This window comes from Motacilla alba, chromosome 1 (assembly GCF_015832195.1).
Source record: "Motacilla alba alba isolate MOTALB_02 chromosome 1, Motacilla_alba_V1.0_pri, whole genome shotgun sequence".
NCBI classification, from domain to species: Eukaryota; Metazoa; Chordata; class Aves; order Passeriformes; family Motacillidae; genus Motacilla; species Motacilla alba.
The window spans coordinates 48,944,301-48,961,191 of NC_052016.1; the positions used below are offsets into that span (position 1 = coordinate 48,944,301).

The 16,891-nt window shown below is 36.3% G+C and overlaps 1 protein-coding gene across 3 annotated transcripts in view; it reads right to left on the reverse strand.

The window, feature by feature from the left end:
* Nucleotides 1-2,509: 2,509 nt before the first annotated feature.
* TRPC6 (transient receptor potential cation channel subfamily C member 6) overlaps nt 2,510-16,891 on the reverse strand; it is an 83,939-nt gene continuing 69,557 nt past the window's right edge. For 2 of the 3 annotated variants that reach the window (XM_038148418.1, XM_038148428.1), the window contains 3 exons: nt 12,366-12,449; nt 9,892-9,967; nt 8,973-9,124 (listed from right to left, as the gene is read on the reverse strand). In XM_038148418.1, the coding sequence (XP_038004346.1) occupies nt 8,973-9,124; nt 9,892-9,967; nt 12,366-12,449 (312 nt within the window). Of the gene's footprint in view, nt 9,125-9,891; nt 9,968-12,365; nt 12,450-16,891 lie in introns of all 3 variants that reach the window. The other variant, XM_038148410.1, reaches the window with a different exon arrangement.

Consider the following 16,891-nt stretch of genomic DNA (forward strand, 5'->3'; position numbering starts at 1 on the left):
TTTGCCAAGGCACTGCTGCAGGACAGTACTGTTTTCAAGCTCACTTGGAAGTGTTATTAAGAAAAAGGGTAGAAGGAATGTGGAAATACATTTGGAAAAGAAAATGTTAAAATATTTGCTTTATTGGAAAGAGAATGATACTTCATGCATTTACATAGCCAGTTAAGATGTTTACAGGGGTGGACTTAGCAGAAGGTAGAGTTTAATGTGCAGTGGACAGTGAGTGTGCAGCAAAAGGGAATGGAGTTCTCATAAACTGAAGAAAATGGTGTTGATATACTTCTGGGTTATAGCAAACTTTCTCTTTGATCCAGACAGTAGTTACAATTATCTTGTATAGCACTACAAAAAAAAAAAAACAAAAAACAGCATTGTTGCATGTAGGAATGTGCCCCCTGTGGACAGAGTGACAGAACTATCCTCTGTTCCCCAAAAGGAAAGAGCCCAGAATTTTCTCCCAGTGATCAGATAAAAAAGCTACCTGATAGGACCTTTCAAACTTCAACTCAAGTTTGGGGACAGCTAATTGGATGGGAGCCAAAAAGTCTCGCCTGGCCCATTTTCTACTTAGTAGAAAAAGAACAAAGAAGCTAATCGCTTTTGTGAGGTGTTTTTACCAGGAGCACAGACCTGTGAACCTGGCTCTGTTTTGTGTTTGTTATTTTGCCTTTTATTAAACCTCTTTTGTTCCTGACGCTGCACATAAGCCTCCTGCTCATTTATGCCTCCCAACGATAGCTGAGCTATCTGGGGTATAAGTTTGGGTGTTGGGAGCTTATCAGATCAGCTCAAAACCCTAGGGCAAAACGTTATAGTTGCAACTCAGCTAAGTTGATGAGAAGTTGCCAATGGTTTCTTTTCCTGTTGTCCACAGGGAGACACCCTGCCCACCCTGTCAGTGGGCAGCTTTTTCTCAAGGAAATAATTATGTTTTTAACTCTCCTGACATGTCTTGCAGACCAAAAACCTCAGAAGTTGCTAGAAGCTGTTTTTCAGACAGTCATTGCTACTTCAGTTCTATTGGAACTATTAGGTTTTGTTTTACAATTTTTGGAACTATAAACTATCAGTAGTCACTGAACTTTGTCATTAAAGATTCTAGGCTGGTTCTTGCTGGGCTCTGGGAGCCTACCCACAGTCCTGCAGGGACTTCACTGTAACTCAATCCCCATTGCTACAGCTCCCTCTTGTTCCACCTTACCCACCAAGTCACCTGAACTAAGAAGCACCTGAGGTTTCATTTGAAGACTAACTTCTCCAGGTTGTATTCACCTTTGCTATTAGACAGAATTTACTTTAGACAAGCAACTACAGGTCTGTATCACACAGAACAGGGTGATACAGATATTTTTCAGTCCCATTATAAAGTTAATTCAAATTGTTTAGTGTACAGGAAGGAAAAGTCACTCTAAGTCACTGGAATGGATTGAGAGTCTCTACAATGTATCCTGTGAAAGCAAACACAATTTACCTGTCAGAAATTCCAGGTTCTTTTTGCTACAGTCTATTTAAAAAGATGGATATCTCATACCATCGGTCATCTTCTGATCTTCATCCTGGGGTCTGCAGGTACACAGACAGCTTTACCTTTTGCTGCATCAATTGATGGTATTCACTGTGCATAGAGGAATACGAGGATGACAAACGCCTGGCTAGGAGCTGTTGGCTACACTAGAACACCACCATAAAATTTACAGACACTGAAAATGATGACTTGAAATATATTTATTTTAGTTGAATTCCTGCCTAAACCAACTATGTAAACTAAAAATAAAAAATAATTTAGTTTTCAAAAGAAGTGTTAGATGAAAGGAAGGGATAAGTAAGCAGAAACAGTTTATTGAGAGGCATGTACCTGGCAAACTTGCAGTTCCTAAGACTGCTTCCAAATTTTTCAAGTTGGTTTTTTTTCCAGAAGAGCTAGAATTATTTGTACCAGAGCTACTGCAGTACAGTGACTGCTGTTCTGCAGCTTGGGTACTCCTCTCTGAATAAAATCAACCAAAAGAAGCACATGCATTTGAAGTAATTTCAAGCAAGCCTGACAACAGGAGCATCTGTTAAAACAAATTTCCATTCTTTTCAATTATGTGTTACTTTATTGGCCTATCAAGCTCCAAAGGTAACCCCTAAGGACCGTGGCATGCCACCATCCTATGAGATGATGGAGCAGGGAGGTGAAGATACCTCACGGGGATCATCAACATGGATCCTAATCCCAAAACAATCTCCTTCATATTAAATTTTGGCTGGTGATTAGAAAATTGACCTGCATTAAATAAAAAATATCTCAGTGTTTGCCTAATGCAACAGTTGAATTTGAGGTTTAATGAATAATAATTCTGCAAGCTGTTAAATCTTGGAACGACTGGATTTTATAGTCTAAAGACAAGGGTTATGTGGGTTAATTTGTAATATTCACAATTATCTGAGTCTTACAAAAGTACTCTGTTTGAAGCTGTAAAAACTTCTGCAGGGAAGAGCACTTGGCATATTTTTATGTGCAATTGCCAGCAATTCTTGTTAAGTCAATACCCCATGGAGACGTCTTTGCTGACCCAATAAGGGATTTACACTTTCTCAAGATCTTGAACTACAATAGCTTGGGCCAAGGTTTTGCCTCCATTTAAAGCAAATATGTACCTCTGAAATAACATTCAGAGTTTTCAGAGAGTAGGAGGGGAGCCTAGATGGCTTATTGTAATGTGTGCTGTGGATGTTTAATCAGAAGGGACAAAATTTGCACACACATGGAACACTCATGAGTGAATACAGGCTAACTTGCAACATTACAAGACCCATAGGCACTTTGGGAATTACTTTGTCTTTATTTCTTTCCAGATTGATACTGAGAAATATTTCTTGGTATAGCCAGGGCTGTTTTTTAACACTCTTGATGGTACTAGGTCAGTGGCCTCCGGTAGGGTAAGAGAGAAGCCTCTGCTGAAGGATTACAGCCACTGACATTGCTGTACCAGGCAGTTTAGTTTCCTCAAACAAAGTGTGATGTCCACTTCAGAGGGAAGTAACTCACAGAATTCTAAAATTATTCTGACAGATTGAAGCACAAAGTCATTTCTAGAATAAACATTTTCTTTTGAGAAACAGAATCAACATGTCGGGAGAGACCATGTGTGCTCTAGCACAGCCACATAAAGTAGTCTTGAATCTTTTCTGCCAACATGATTTGATAGCAACCTGATATTGTACCTTATCAGTTCACCAGAAAGATTTGCCCATGCTGTATGTATTTTTAAAAAATCACTGTGTCACTGGTATTTCTCCATTCAAAAGTGAGGATGTTGTGACCCAGCTGCAGAGCCTCAGTTTGCCATTAGGAGATGGGGGGACTGAATAAATTGGGCTACAGACAGGACAAATTCAGTGAGTGTCTCAATTAGAACTTTTAGAACAGCAGTTCTTAAGAACAAGCCCACAGCAGTGCCTTTTGCAGTGAAGACATTAACTCATGAAATCCCATGGGTCTTCTCTATTGAAGTTGATTACATCATTGGAGTTCTGGTAAAGTTACACAAAATCTTCTTTGAAAACAACAAAATACTCACTTTGAGAAAGAACTGAAGTTTTCTCTTCATGAATTCATCAAATTACTTATTTGAGCATGTTGACATCAATTAGTATCATTTTCTCCTGGCATAAATGAAGAAGCTGAGGAACAGAGACTTGAGCTGGTTTAACAAGGGTCATAGGAAAATACATTTATTTGTATTTGAGAGTGAGTAGGTTTTGCCTACTAACAAAAAGGTTTTGGACAGTTTGTCACTTTATTTATGCCCTTTGCAAACCTACTAGAATATACTTGTTTATAAAGCAAATTAAATATCAGAATGGTATAAAAGTGTTAATATATAAAAGGGCATAAAAAATTGCTATTAACATTGATAATGATTTATCTGCTGCATTTTACTTTGAATACAAAATGAACTGATCTTCAATTACTTTGATTGGAGTTCCATTGATTAAAGGAGCAAAGTGTAAATGTCAATGAGCTAAATCACAGAATATTCAAAAGCTTAAAACAAAACAAAATACTACTAAATTTGTACAAAATACAAAATACTACTAAATTTGAAAATCTGTACTTTTTGATCCCTACTGCACTGTCATATGGTGACAAGATGGTGACAAGAACAGAAAGAGAACAGGAAATTTGGCTTTTTGCAAAAATTGAAACAAGAGAATAAATGAAATATTTTGAGGTTACTCATACACCAGGAAAGAAAAGTGCATGGGATTCTCTGGCCTTAAGCATGGAGCTTAAGGTACACACCTCACACCTCAGCCTTGATTAACTTTTTGATATGGGCTTCTGAAGCACAAGTAGTTTTCCAAGCACAAACATTGTGAATTCTGTTTTCCACAAGCCAAATTAAAATTTAAGCAGGAACATAAGTACTTAGACAGATTATTCACACCAGGCAGCTTACACCAATTTTTTTTGAAGTGTTAAATATTTACATGAAAATCTAGCAATTTACACTATAAGAACAATTTCTTCTGTTCTGCAAATGAGTACAGTTTCAGATTACGTGGTTTGTAATGTATTAATTATAATGTTCACATAGAAATTTGAAGCCTGAGGGAAATCTCTAAGAAGCAAATGCAAAATTTTGTTGTACTAAACTGCATTTTGGGACACAGAAGTCATGAGAACATGTTCTTAGTGAATTACAGGATACAGCTGCTATAGCTGAAGTACTGCCAAGATCAAGCTATGTATTTTAAGCTTTGAAAACATATTATTGAAAATATATGTTCACCCCAATGTACTAAAACGTGAGATATAAACTCCTCTTTATCATAAAGGTCCTGGTTTGGCAACAAGAATTTAGTTGCCATGAGCTTTGTAACAGAGTTTTTCTCACGTTTGTGATAGATTTGGTTAATTTTTATGCTGACCCACAGCAACACTAATGAAGGAGGAAAACTGAAAACATTGGTGCAGAGCAAAGAAGAACCCAACTCATCCAACTCATCCCCGGGGATGGGCTGGATTCTTGGGAAGGCAAGCTAGATCCTGCCCCACTCAGTGACTGTCCTCTTTAGTTCAAGCCCTTCCAATGAGACGATCATTTGTGACGGTTCATGGCCTTGCAGTGTTCATGAGCTGAGTGCTGATTTCTGACAAGCTGGGACTTCTCACACTTTAGTAGAAATGTTGCTAACAGCTACAGTCACTTCTTCAGAGTAACAGGAGATAAATGGTCACTTCTACTGTATGACTTATCTGGAATACTTGTCTACCTTAAGATGACACAAAATCATGCCTTTGACCATTTCTATCCAATGAACACAAAGAAAGACTAGACAAGCTCAGCTGCATAAGTCTTCACGGCTGTCATCTAAAATCAGATGAATCTGTAGATGCCACTTCTGAAACCAGTAGCATTCATTGGCTTGGCCTGTCAGTGCTCTAAAATATGGTTTAATGCAGCAGATTTTCACCCGGAATGTCAGAACTTTAATTTGAAATCCTGTAGCTTTTTCTCAGCATCTGTCACTGTAAATCTTGGGTACCTTAGGCTTGCATTGCATGATTGGTCTCTAATAAAATTTCCAGTCCTCCATGATGTAAAATCTTTTTCTCAATATTTAGACGTGATTCTGTTTCAACCAGAATAGTGTGAGAAAACATTGAACAGACATTGATTTGGGGATTTTCTTACTTCATTTTCTTCTCTTCAGAAGTTCTCAAGTCCTTCCATACCTTTTAGTGAAATACATTTGGGTGAACAGAAAGGAGATTCTCTAAAGAGTGATGAAATCTACTGATGATATTTCATAATTCAAGTTTAAGAAATACTCAGGGGATAAAAATTTATATAAAGACAATACTTCATAGCAGGTCTGGTTTAGATGTGGAAGCTGCTGATACAGAAACAGAATTGCTGAGCTCAAGTAATTAACAAGGTTTAAAGAAAAAAATTAAGTAGGTAGAAAGACTATCTTGTTATCCTAATAATTCACAAAAAAATCTGGAAATGCTTCCTCATCCAATCAAAAGGAGAACTATGTAAGGTGAAAATTATCTGTTACTGCAGATGTTCTGAAACATCTAGCATCAGACACAATCACAGGAGACGAAATACTTGGCCTTGAGTCTAATTAAGTATGAAAATACTTCTTTGAAATTTTTTAATATTAGTGTTGTTACCAAATGAAAGTTTTTTACCATATCAGTCTTCCAAGCAGGAGCAGCCAAAGGTTCCCTGTGAAATACCAAAATGTTCATACAATGGATCACAAAGGCATTTTTAGTCTGGTACATTTAATTAATCAGCATAATATATTTGGTATTGTGCTCATTTAAAATACTACATTGTTTGTCACACTACATTTGGCAATAGACCTCTTCAAATATAATTAACAAACTGTTCCATGAGTAATAACTACATATAAAATATCTTCAATGATTAAAAAAATCCATATGCATTTTCTTCATGAAATACACTATATACATTACGATCTTATAGTTTTAAGGTACATCAAATTTTGGGCTTAAACAAATTCACAGTGTATATTTTACCTCTGTAATAAAAATCTTCACTTTAAAAGTGCCTGGATCTTAAACTGTGTATTTCCTCTCTCTCTGGGTTTATGGAGAGGGAGGGTTTACCATCAATAAGCACTACAGCAGATCCAAATTGTGCATTACAATGACCAAAAATTAAGACTTCTGATTACTGAAAGTGAACACTGACTGTCCCTGTTACCTCTGATCCTGACCAAGAGATTTTCTGAAGAGCTTCTCTCAGATGGAAGACGTGCTTTGAGCAGCATGGCCTCTAACACAGCCCTTCAGTGGAGCTGAATGAACTGTGCACTGTTTCAGAAAACCAGGTCCAAAATACTCAGGTGGAACTCCAATTCAGAGGCCAGTCCTGGCCAAGGGAGATGGCCAGGAACCATCGAGGAGGTTCCTGTCTTTAACAAAACGCAGTGAAGTTCCCATCACACTGCCTTCCAGCCTAAGGTCACACCAGTTGCCTGTGCTCTACTACCTTTGAATCCTCACTTTCCTCCTTCTCCCTCAGAGGAAGATGCCTTAGAATTTTCTAAACCCTGAGTTCATTGCATCTGAGGCCCACAGGACACACATTGCTCCCAATACTCCATTTGTGGATAAACTTTCCTGCCAAGCTCTTCTTCCAAAGCACGACAAACACTCACAGGGCAAGCTGACCTCAGTCCCCTACCTCCACCTGTCTCCAAGTGATTTCAAAACCCATTCTAATGTCTTTTTTTCCCTGAAAATACACAGTGATTCCATCAAAAATTTTTAAAAAAGAACTATCAATAAATCCAGCTGGAAACTAATCTAGACCCAATAAAAATAATCTCCAGCCTAAAAGGGAAAGGCAGAAACATTTTAATACATTCCACAGTAAATAAGTTTCACAAAAATAATTTTAAAGCAATTACTGACAAGCCTTTTAAAGTCTTGTTTCATACAAGTCTTTTACAGGTGTGTTATACACCTGGATGCCATGTTGTAATTCTTCACAGCCCTTTCACTAATCTCAAAAAAAAAAAAAAGCTTAAAGAGAAGCAGAGATGCCCAAAGTAATGTATGTTTATAACACTTCCAGAATTAGTGACTGTCCAAAGAGAGAAACACAAATTACTGTATTAACCAGGGGAAAAATTACATGGAATTTATGCTGTTTCTATCTGTAAGAACAGAAAACAGCTGACTGTCCTGTATGGACATTGTTACACAACAAACAGCTTTCCAGAGCATGGGATAGCTCATCTGCAGTTTAACAGAAAGAGACTTTTAACAATTGCAGTGGGCAGGGTGAAAGTGTTGGAGCTTTCTTTACCACATGGTGTGAAGATTCTTCATTAAAAGAGTCCTAAAGAATACAGCACAAGAGCTGAGCTGTCACCAGTGAAAAAAAGGACAAGGGATGCAAATCCACAGAAGATTTCATTATTTTTTGCAACAAGATTGTTTTCTTTGCTATCTATATGTCTGAAGAAAATTTAATCATTTAAACAGGTTTAACATGGAGAAACATGGTCCCCCATGCATGGCATTCCCAGAATTCAAAGAGAGGTTTGCACCTAACATTTTAGTATCTTCCACGTCAAATAAAAATGTTGCATTCAAACACCTAACCTGCAGTTTGGGAGGTTCAGTTCAAGACATAAAAGCTGGAGAACTTGGGAATTCTGAAACAGATTGGGACATCAAGGGTTAATTATTTTGGATTAAAGAGGGTTTTCTTCCAGCCTCCTAGGCTCAGAAATAGCTTTTCAATAAACTTGGTGAAAAATATTTCTTTCTTAATGCACTAACTCCCATTGGAACCCAGGTATCTCACAGGATAGTGCAGTGCTGACAGGGGAAAATACAACACAGTGCTCTGAATGTCCTGGTATCTACCTCTACATGGAAACGTTCATAAGTTTATTTTAATATCCTGCACATTCTTAAGAAAGGGAGTTAGTTTTTTTAAATTTTTTTGATAGTTGCCATTGCTGGAAAAATTACAAAGCTTTTGATATTTGTGTATATATATATATATATATATATATATATATATATGTGCCTGATTTTTCACTTTTGCTTCACTAAAATATATGTAAGAATGGTTAAAAAAGGAAATTTGCAAAAAATAAACAGTTAACATAGGAAAGGGTTAGATCCATGATTTTAATCTTTCGTGACTGAGCTCATAAAAATTCCACTGGAATTCTAGATGGCAAATTGAGTACTTAAATTATCTCAGATCAACTATTCTTCACCAGGTAAAGAATAAATATATTTACTGAAGTGGTATGGTCTCCCTACTGTAGACCTAAAGGATTTGCCACTGTGTTTTTTCAATAAAGAATTGGAATGATGTAATTTCTGAATCTTTTTAAGAAATGTGAGTTAGACTTGAGGAAAACAGAAATATGGCTTTAAGTGAATTGTTAATATTCTGTTGCATATCTTATTTTGGTTATCTCTTGCTTTCTTCTTCCTTAGAGTCAAGTGACAGTTTTTCCCCAAGTTTCCTTATAAGTTCTGCCAGATCTTCAGAATTCTGAGATTTTTCCTCAAGGAGTTCATACCGGAGACTTGAGATGTCTTGTTTAATTTCCTTCAATTCACCTGTAACAGATTTTAAAAGATCACAATGTTAAGAAACAAAAGAAAAAACCAGCATACCCAAATATCTCACAATTATCATGTTTTTTCTGTATTTCTTCATTGAAACAGAAGAAGTAGATATTCTCCTGCCCATTGGTGAACCATAGGATAGTCTGAGTTGGAAAGGACCCATGACCATTGAGTCCAGCTTTAAATTAATGGTCCACACAGGGATTAAACCCAAAATCTTGATATTATTAGCACCATGCTCTGACTAGCTCAGCTAATCTCAGTGGAATGGTGTCTTGGGCATAGGAATATGAAGATGCAGCTTAGGAATCAAACAAATCTGAAGGCAAAAGTGTGAGACACCATGAGTTCACAAAACTCACATGATCTATTTGATGAAAGATGCTGTTCTGCTGCAAGAGACATCACAGAATCATAGTCACAGAATCATTTAGGTTGGAAAAGACATCTAAAATCACTGAATCGAATCATTAATCCAGCACTGCCCAGCCCACCCAGATGACCTTGAAGGGCCCTTCCAAACCAAACCATTCTATGATTCTATTATTACTAGATGTAGCAACACATTTTAATGCTTGTCAGATCAGTGATAGTTTCTGATGGGAGAGAAGAGACATAAATCCCATCTCCTCTTCAACAGCATCTTAATTTTACCTCTTGCACTTGTAAACATGTGAAGTGGATTAAGTATTTTGGAAATATATAATCACTTTAGTTTGTTTTGATTCTCTGATTAAACATACAATTCATCAACATACCTTCATTGACTTCATCACTTTCCTTATCTATCTGAGCTTTCAACACGTATCTTTTAATAAGACGCTTCATTATTTTCTGCAGAGAAGAAACAAAGAAAGGAAAAAAGAGTTTTCTTAGTTGGACTAGTACTGTTATGAGAGCAAAAAGAGCTCTTGTCCTGATTTCAACTGGGACAGAGTTCATTTTCCTTTTAGTAGCTTGTACAATGTGAGTTTGGGTTTAGTATGAGAATAGTGTTGATAACACACTGGTGTTTTAGTTGTTGCTGAGCAGTGATTACCCAAAGGCAAGGACTTTTCAATGCCTCACGCTCTGCTGCTGAGCAGGTGCACAGAAAGCTGGGAGGGAGAATGGTTGGAACAGCTGAACCAAAGTGGCCATATCATACAGCATCATGGTCAGTATAGAAACTGGAGGAGGCTTGGCCTTGAGGGCTGATCACTGCTCCTCTATCTCTCCTTTTCATTACTTCTGCTACTACCACTAATACTATTTTTTCTTTTTGCTTTATTTAAATTAGTGAAGCATTACTATCTCAACTCCCAAGTTTTAGCTTTTACGATTCTCCTCCTCATCCCATGAACTTGGAAGGGGCAGTGTGGGGGCAGTGAGTAAGCAACTGTGTGGTACTTAGTTGACAGATGGGTTAAATTATGGCACCTCTGTTACCTTCTGTTGCATTCAGATACTTCAGTGTAGAACTCGACAAGTTAAAGAAATGGAATGTAAAAATCTTTGCTTGCATCTACAGGTGATATTTAACCTTTATGATTCTGCATATATATATATATATATATATATATGCATTTGAAAGTTAGAGAACTAAAGACAATCTTATGAATTTATAATTCATAAGGTTTGACCCACCACTGGAGGCTGTAAGAACTATTAATACAGTTGCATCTTTGATCTCCAAGTAGATGAAGCCATCTGGCCTTTATTCGTACCCAAAGATGATAATGACCCTGCTTAGCATTGCTAGTTGCTAAACCCTTTTGTTGTTAGTTTATTTGAACCTCTTTTGATATATTTGCTAAGTTACGTTTTCCCATTGTAGGGCTTGCTTAGAGAAAATGGGATCCAAAATTTTAAGTACTTTAAGTGTCTCAGCTGGGACTCATCTAACCAAAGACAGATACTTTCTAAGGTAAATATACGTAACTGTCATCTTTATTTCCTTCTATGGATAAAATGAGCAAACCTGAGAGCACAGCTCATCTGAGACAACTAAAACTGATCAAATAGCTCACATTGTGAGAATGACCAACCTCTATGCTAATAATAAGGGGAATCTAGGCCAGCAAATTTACTCTAAATTTTACCTTTCCAGGAAAAAATGAATTCTGGCCCTGATTCTCCAAGCAGTTCAAATTACTTAAAAAGGAACAAGGTATCCAAGTACATTTTAGGATATGTATTTCTGCCTTTGGCTTTAATATTTTCATAGGGTATATTCCATGACAACACAATACTTCTTCTTTTCCATTTTAAGATATAAAACATTCGTAGATTTATATGTCTGTTTTTGTCTCCACAATAATAGAGCTGACCAGAGATGGTTTTGAGGTGAGTCATCCCAGATTAGCGGTCCCAAGCCATCACTACAGTCACACTTGCAAGGTCAGCAGCTGTACTGTTTATTATATTAATCCAAGAATGTTTCAAACACAAAGCCACACTATATGTTTACAGGGTAGACTTTTAATCTTAGTATCTATACCTGCATCATAATGAAATTGGCTGTGAAAAAGCAAGAGAGTTTTTAGAACAGACTTGTGTAGACACTGCATAACATAAAAGTGGAGCGGAGCTAGCCTGCCCAAGGGAAAATCTCTCTTGTGGTCAATAAAGTATACTCATTTTCTGTACCTTTTTTCATTAAGATTGTCTTTTTATATTGACCAGGCAGCTCTTGCTTTTTCCTATCCACCCACTTTGCAGTATTACAAGAAGGAAAGAAGCAGTCTCTGGACCAGAATAGCTGAGATTTATGTGGACTGTGCCAGGTCTCTTTATACTTAACTGCACAAAGGCTCATTGCAGTTGTTTAGGAGGCAAAGAAAAAACAGACTGCATTGATAGGATAAAGGCTGACAGATACTTGCAGTGCTTGAGGCATTTGTATGTTGAGATGTGCCACAATAAGCTGATGTGCTTCAGCAAATGGAATGGAAAGATTTTGGGTTTATTTTTGGATTTCTCAGTTCACATTGTGCAGATGAGGACTCAACTCTAAAATTAAAAACATTTTTTCTAAAGCACATAAATACATTGTACTATAAGGTACCATTTAAGAAACGAAGAGGAGTGAAAAACACTTTCAGATTGTACTGCAAATACCTAAACCATTTAATTTATTTCTGATATATACAAGGTCTGTGGATTTATTCTTGACTCATGTTATTCTTGATTCATGCCATGTCTGCCAGTTCTACTACTTCTTGATTTTATTTTAAAATAAACTGTTTTTTACCTGGTATTGTCTTGGAGGATTGTTTAAACTGTTTAAATGGATTTCATCTGTGCTTCTTATACTCGATTGCTTCCTTTGACCAAGCTGAAACAGAAACATTACTTATAGTACAAAATAAATAGAAGATCAATATGTACATTTCATGTATATATCCTATGACAGGAAGCTTAAGGCATCACAAAATGGTGAACTGGGACTCAAGCTGAATGACTGGGCTGCAGTAAGAGTGAACAGAAACTGCAAAAACAAATGGTATTTAGATAAAGAGCGGGGCCAGTTCAACAAATAGCAGTGCAAGAAACATAAATCATGATGGGTCTGGATGAGGAATAAGTGGGACTGTCACTAAAAATTCAGTTCCCTGAAATTATACATGGTCTAACAAAATTTTTACTCTTTCAAAGGACAGGACCATCAGTGCAGTGTCTCAAATCCCGTGGGATTGTTTTGTACTTCCATTGAACCTCTCCATGTTGTGTCCTAATATATTGAGCATCTACTGATAAGCAGACTGGGGCACTTTGAAGCCTGTTAAATATCTGTGGGATACGCTGGATATAATTTGCTGGGACAAAGACAGGGCAGGATTTGATGCTTACGCAGCTGTTCGCTGGGAATAATTTAAATACTATTAGATTTTGTTCAGCTTTCCACAGAATCACAGAACGGTTTGTGTTGGAAGGGACATCTAAAAACAGGCAGTGCAATGCCCCTGCCATTGGAAGGAACACCTTCTTTTAGATCAGGCTTGTATTTTGATACAAAAATTGATTAAATCTATGGTAAAATATATGCATTAACAATCAATATAAAGTGTACAGTGAATTTGGGAATTTTTTGTTCTTCAGAAAGATTCGCAAATCTATTTGTCCATCCTTTTTAAAAAAACATTATTTATCTATTCAATCTATATTTGTTTGACTAAGCAAAAGTAATGATAAAAGATAAATAGTGAAAAACATAAAAAACAATTAATATTTCTCTTATGTATTAATCTATATGTGGATGAGCACACATAAAAAGGGCACATTACTATTTTTTCATGCTTGAATAAAACTACTTCAGATATTTTGAATATATATTAGAAAATATAATCTTATCAAAATGTTTTAACTTAAACTAGGTATCTGATTTATAATAAAAAATAATGGCCAGTGAGTTTACACAATCACTATGTAATCACTATGTTTTTCAGGATTTTAGAACTAGTTATACTCTCTTGGGCCTCATCTACAATACTGGGTGGAAAGACCAAAAAACAAGCTTTCTGCTATTTCAGCTCCTGGATTTCTCACGCACCATTTTTGGAAATAAAATAGTAGAATTAGGGTAAGATCACGCTTCCTCGGCAGCAGCAAACTGAAGTTGCCCGGGGTATTCACTATGTATTTTGTTACATATTTTAAAAGCAATGTGTCATGCAGGTTATCAGTTTCAAACTTATGTTACAATGTTTCACCTCAAAAGTTAATCCACTGCTCAATTACAATTTGATTTCACTTGTAATAGCAAAATTGATAATATGCGGCGAGATGAGTTATGACACTGCAAGCTTGTAAAACCAGGCACACTGCAACGCCTTTAAGTTAACCTTCACCCTCCTGCACATTTTTAAGATAATAATTTAATTAGCCACTTAGAAAGTTGGCAGGTAAATCAGAAGTGTGTAACTTCATTAGATCTTCTTATGTGTCCCAGTAACAGGACACAAGATCCACTGTAAATTGCTGAATTACCACTTGGTGGCAGAGACTGCCAAGATTTCAATATCACATTTAACATTTTTTAACTCTCTTTAAACTCTCTTTAAGCTTCATGCCTATGGCTTTTTTCTTTCTCCAAAATTAGTACTAGAGTACACTCAGCCTATCACATGGGCGACTGACCTAGAATCTGTATTTTTAAGTTAACATTTATTGAATATGAGTAACCAGAGGGGAAATGATGTAAATTAAATAAAATACTGATATAAATTCCATCCAAAATAACTTTTCTTCTAGAGTGTGGGGTGAAATATGAAACATATATATATATGAGGATATGTGGAGGATATGAATATATGGACGATATATGAGGATGTATGGATCACTGCTTTTTGAAAACACCTCAATCTTTAAACTTGCCTCTCATTTCATTATTCTCTTGTAGTACTTAAAATTCAATGAGATCAGAATAGCAATGAAATTATTATATGGTTTCTTTAGCACTTTATTAATGTCTTAAATCAAAAGCTGCTGTCAACTTGCAATTCCAAAAATTGTACTTTCTTGGATCAAAATGGAGGGTTTCCAGAAAGTGACTCAGCTTGTGCTCCTGTAACCAGACGTCACTTGTGAAAATTTCAAAAATACTGTTTTACACTAGGAAAGTTAAAGTTAATATATTTTTCTTGTTTGAGTGAGGGCTTAAATCTAGTTCAATAAATAGTTGTCCCTTACTTCTTTTCTGAAGGGTCATGTTTAATGAACAAAATTCAAATATATTGTCTCTCACTGCTGATTTTTAGCTCAGGAAGATTAATAAGTTCTGTGACACTTGAGCAATAAATTTTCTCAATCCCTAGGCAATTTTAAAATTTAGAACAGTAGTCACAGTAGTTTTTTTTAAAAAAACTCTCCTTTTCCTTCATTTCTTTATTCCTTTTTATTGTTTTGAGTTTCTCACTCAACTGATGTTTAAAATGTTAAAATTCTAGCCTGAAACAAGAAATCTATGGATTTTAATAAACAGCCTAAAAGAAAACATCTTCACAGTCTTCAGTATTGTATTGAGATATGTCTCAGAAAATTAATTTTGGGTGTACTACACTTTGAACACAGCTATGTAAATTACTTGCTGTTTAGAACTGACAGCATCTGGCTTCGTTTTTTGCTAGCAATAATCAGGGCAGAGCTGGATCTAGGAGTAGCATTTCCTTCCTTCCCACCCTAATTCTTCTCTTCCCACTCACTCTGAAGCTGCACCCCAAAGGCTGGGTCAGTAAATCAGTAAACTCCAGTGTGTGCTAACATTACTGGGCACTGCAATGCAATGTCTTCCACCAGTAAACTTTTACTGTCCTCCCAGGGACGACTCACACCAGAATAACCTTCTAGGCACAGTTGGGCAAGTGGAATGGTTTGGGGACAAGAGGTTTCCTATTCTGTGAGGAAAACTACCTGAAGCCATTCCTGAACTGGCCTCAATGCCCAGATAAGCTACCATGTTTTACTAGCACAAACACAGCCATCAAGTCTTGGGTCTGATCTTGCCAAAGCTTTCCTTATCTTTCCACAGCTCATTTCATTTCTTGTAGCTCCCTGCACAGGTAGCTCCTTGCTCAGCAGTCATAGCAGCATCAACCCACTCAGCACTAAGTGAATCAAAAGTCAAAATCCCAAAAGCCTGACAGTGCTTTCGAGAAGATGCCATGACAGCCTCAACAATAATGAATCGTCAACAGTGGATCAAAAGTTAACACAAAACCACTTTAGCTACTTCTTGGAAGTGCACAGGATGGCAATAGCTCACTGATTCAGATAAATTCAGCAGGTAAAAGCCCAAAAGGTAAGTAAAAATGCAATTATCTGCCAGTATCTGCTGCAAAACCTGAGAAATGAATAAATAAGACTCAGATGCTTTATGTTTTTCAACGTAAACACTGTTTTTTTAAAATTTGATTTGCATTTTTATAGCTGCTTTGGCTGCAGAGTAAGCACATTTCATTTAGGATTAGTTATACTAAAATCTGAACTGAGTGTAAAAGCATTAATATTTGAAGACTTAAAATTAATTCAGGGCTAGAAAAAAATCTGATAAACAATGTTTGCATCCCTACAGTTCTCTTTCAGAGGGACCGCTGTAAAAGCTGACAAGTCTGCTACTGTTTTATGTAGAACTGGTAATTATTACACTTTGCACCTTTCTAGAAACATGCTAGAAGACATTAATTGCTAGGTTTGAATGGAATGATAAAAATACATCTTCTTTCCTTAGTAGGTATAAATGGGACTTATAAGAGTACCTGTTTTATGGGAACATAAATATCATGCTAAAAAAGTCATTAACACAAGCTTTTAATCTACTTATGTGCTTTTCAAATTCACAGAGTAAGTGAATTAGGAAAAGAACCATTTGTTGTTTTCCACCACCACTCAATTTTAAGTTTATATGCATCTCCTCAAATGCTCAATATTTTAGTTATGATTTTATCACTCACAGAGGTTTTAAAATTGGGTTGCATCACATGAGGCAGCTTGAAGCAAAGTTTTGCAAATGTCAAATTCATTAAAAACCTGAGCAAATGCATTTGCCATTTTGCTTAGGACCTAAATACATTAGGATTAGATTTTCCAAATAAAATGAAGTGAGATCTGTGAAACACTGGAAAAATTACTGGTGACAGCAATGAGACACTTGAACTTAATAACAATTTTGACCTTGATAACAGTGTTTGTAATGCCTATATTTGTTTTCATAAACTGTATAAACTTACCAGAGGCACAGGATTTTTCCCTAAAAGTCCATTTTTTCTTTCTAGGATTGTG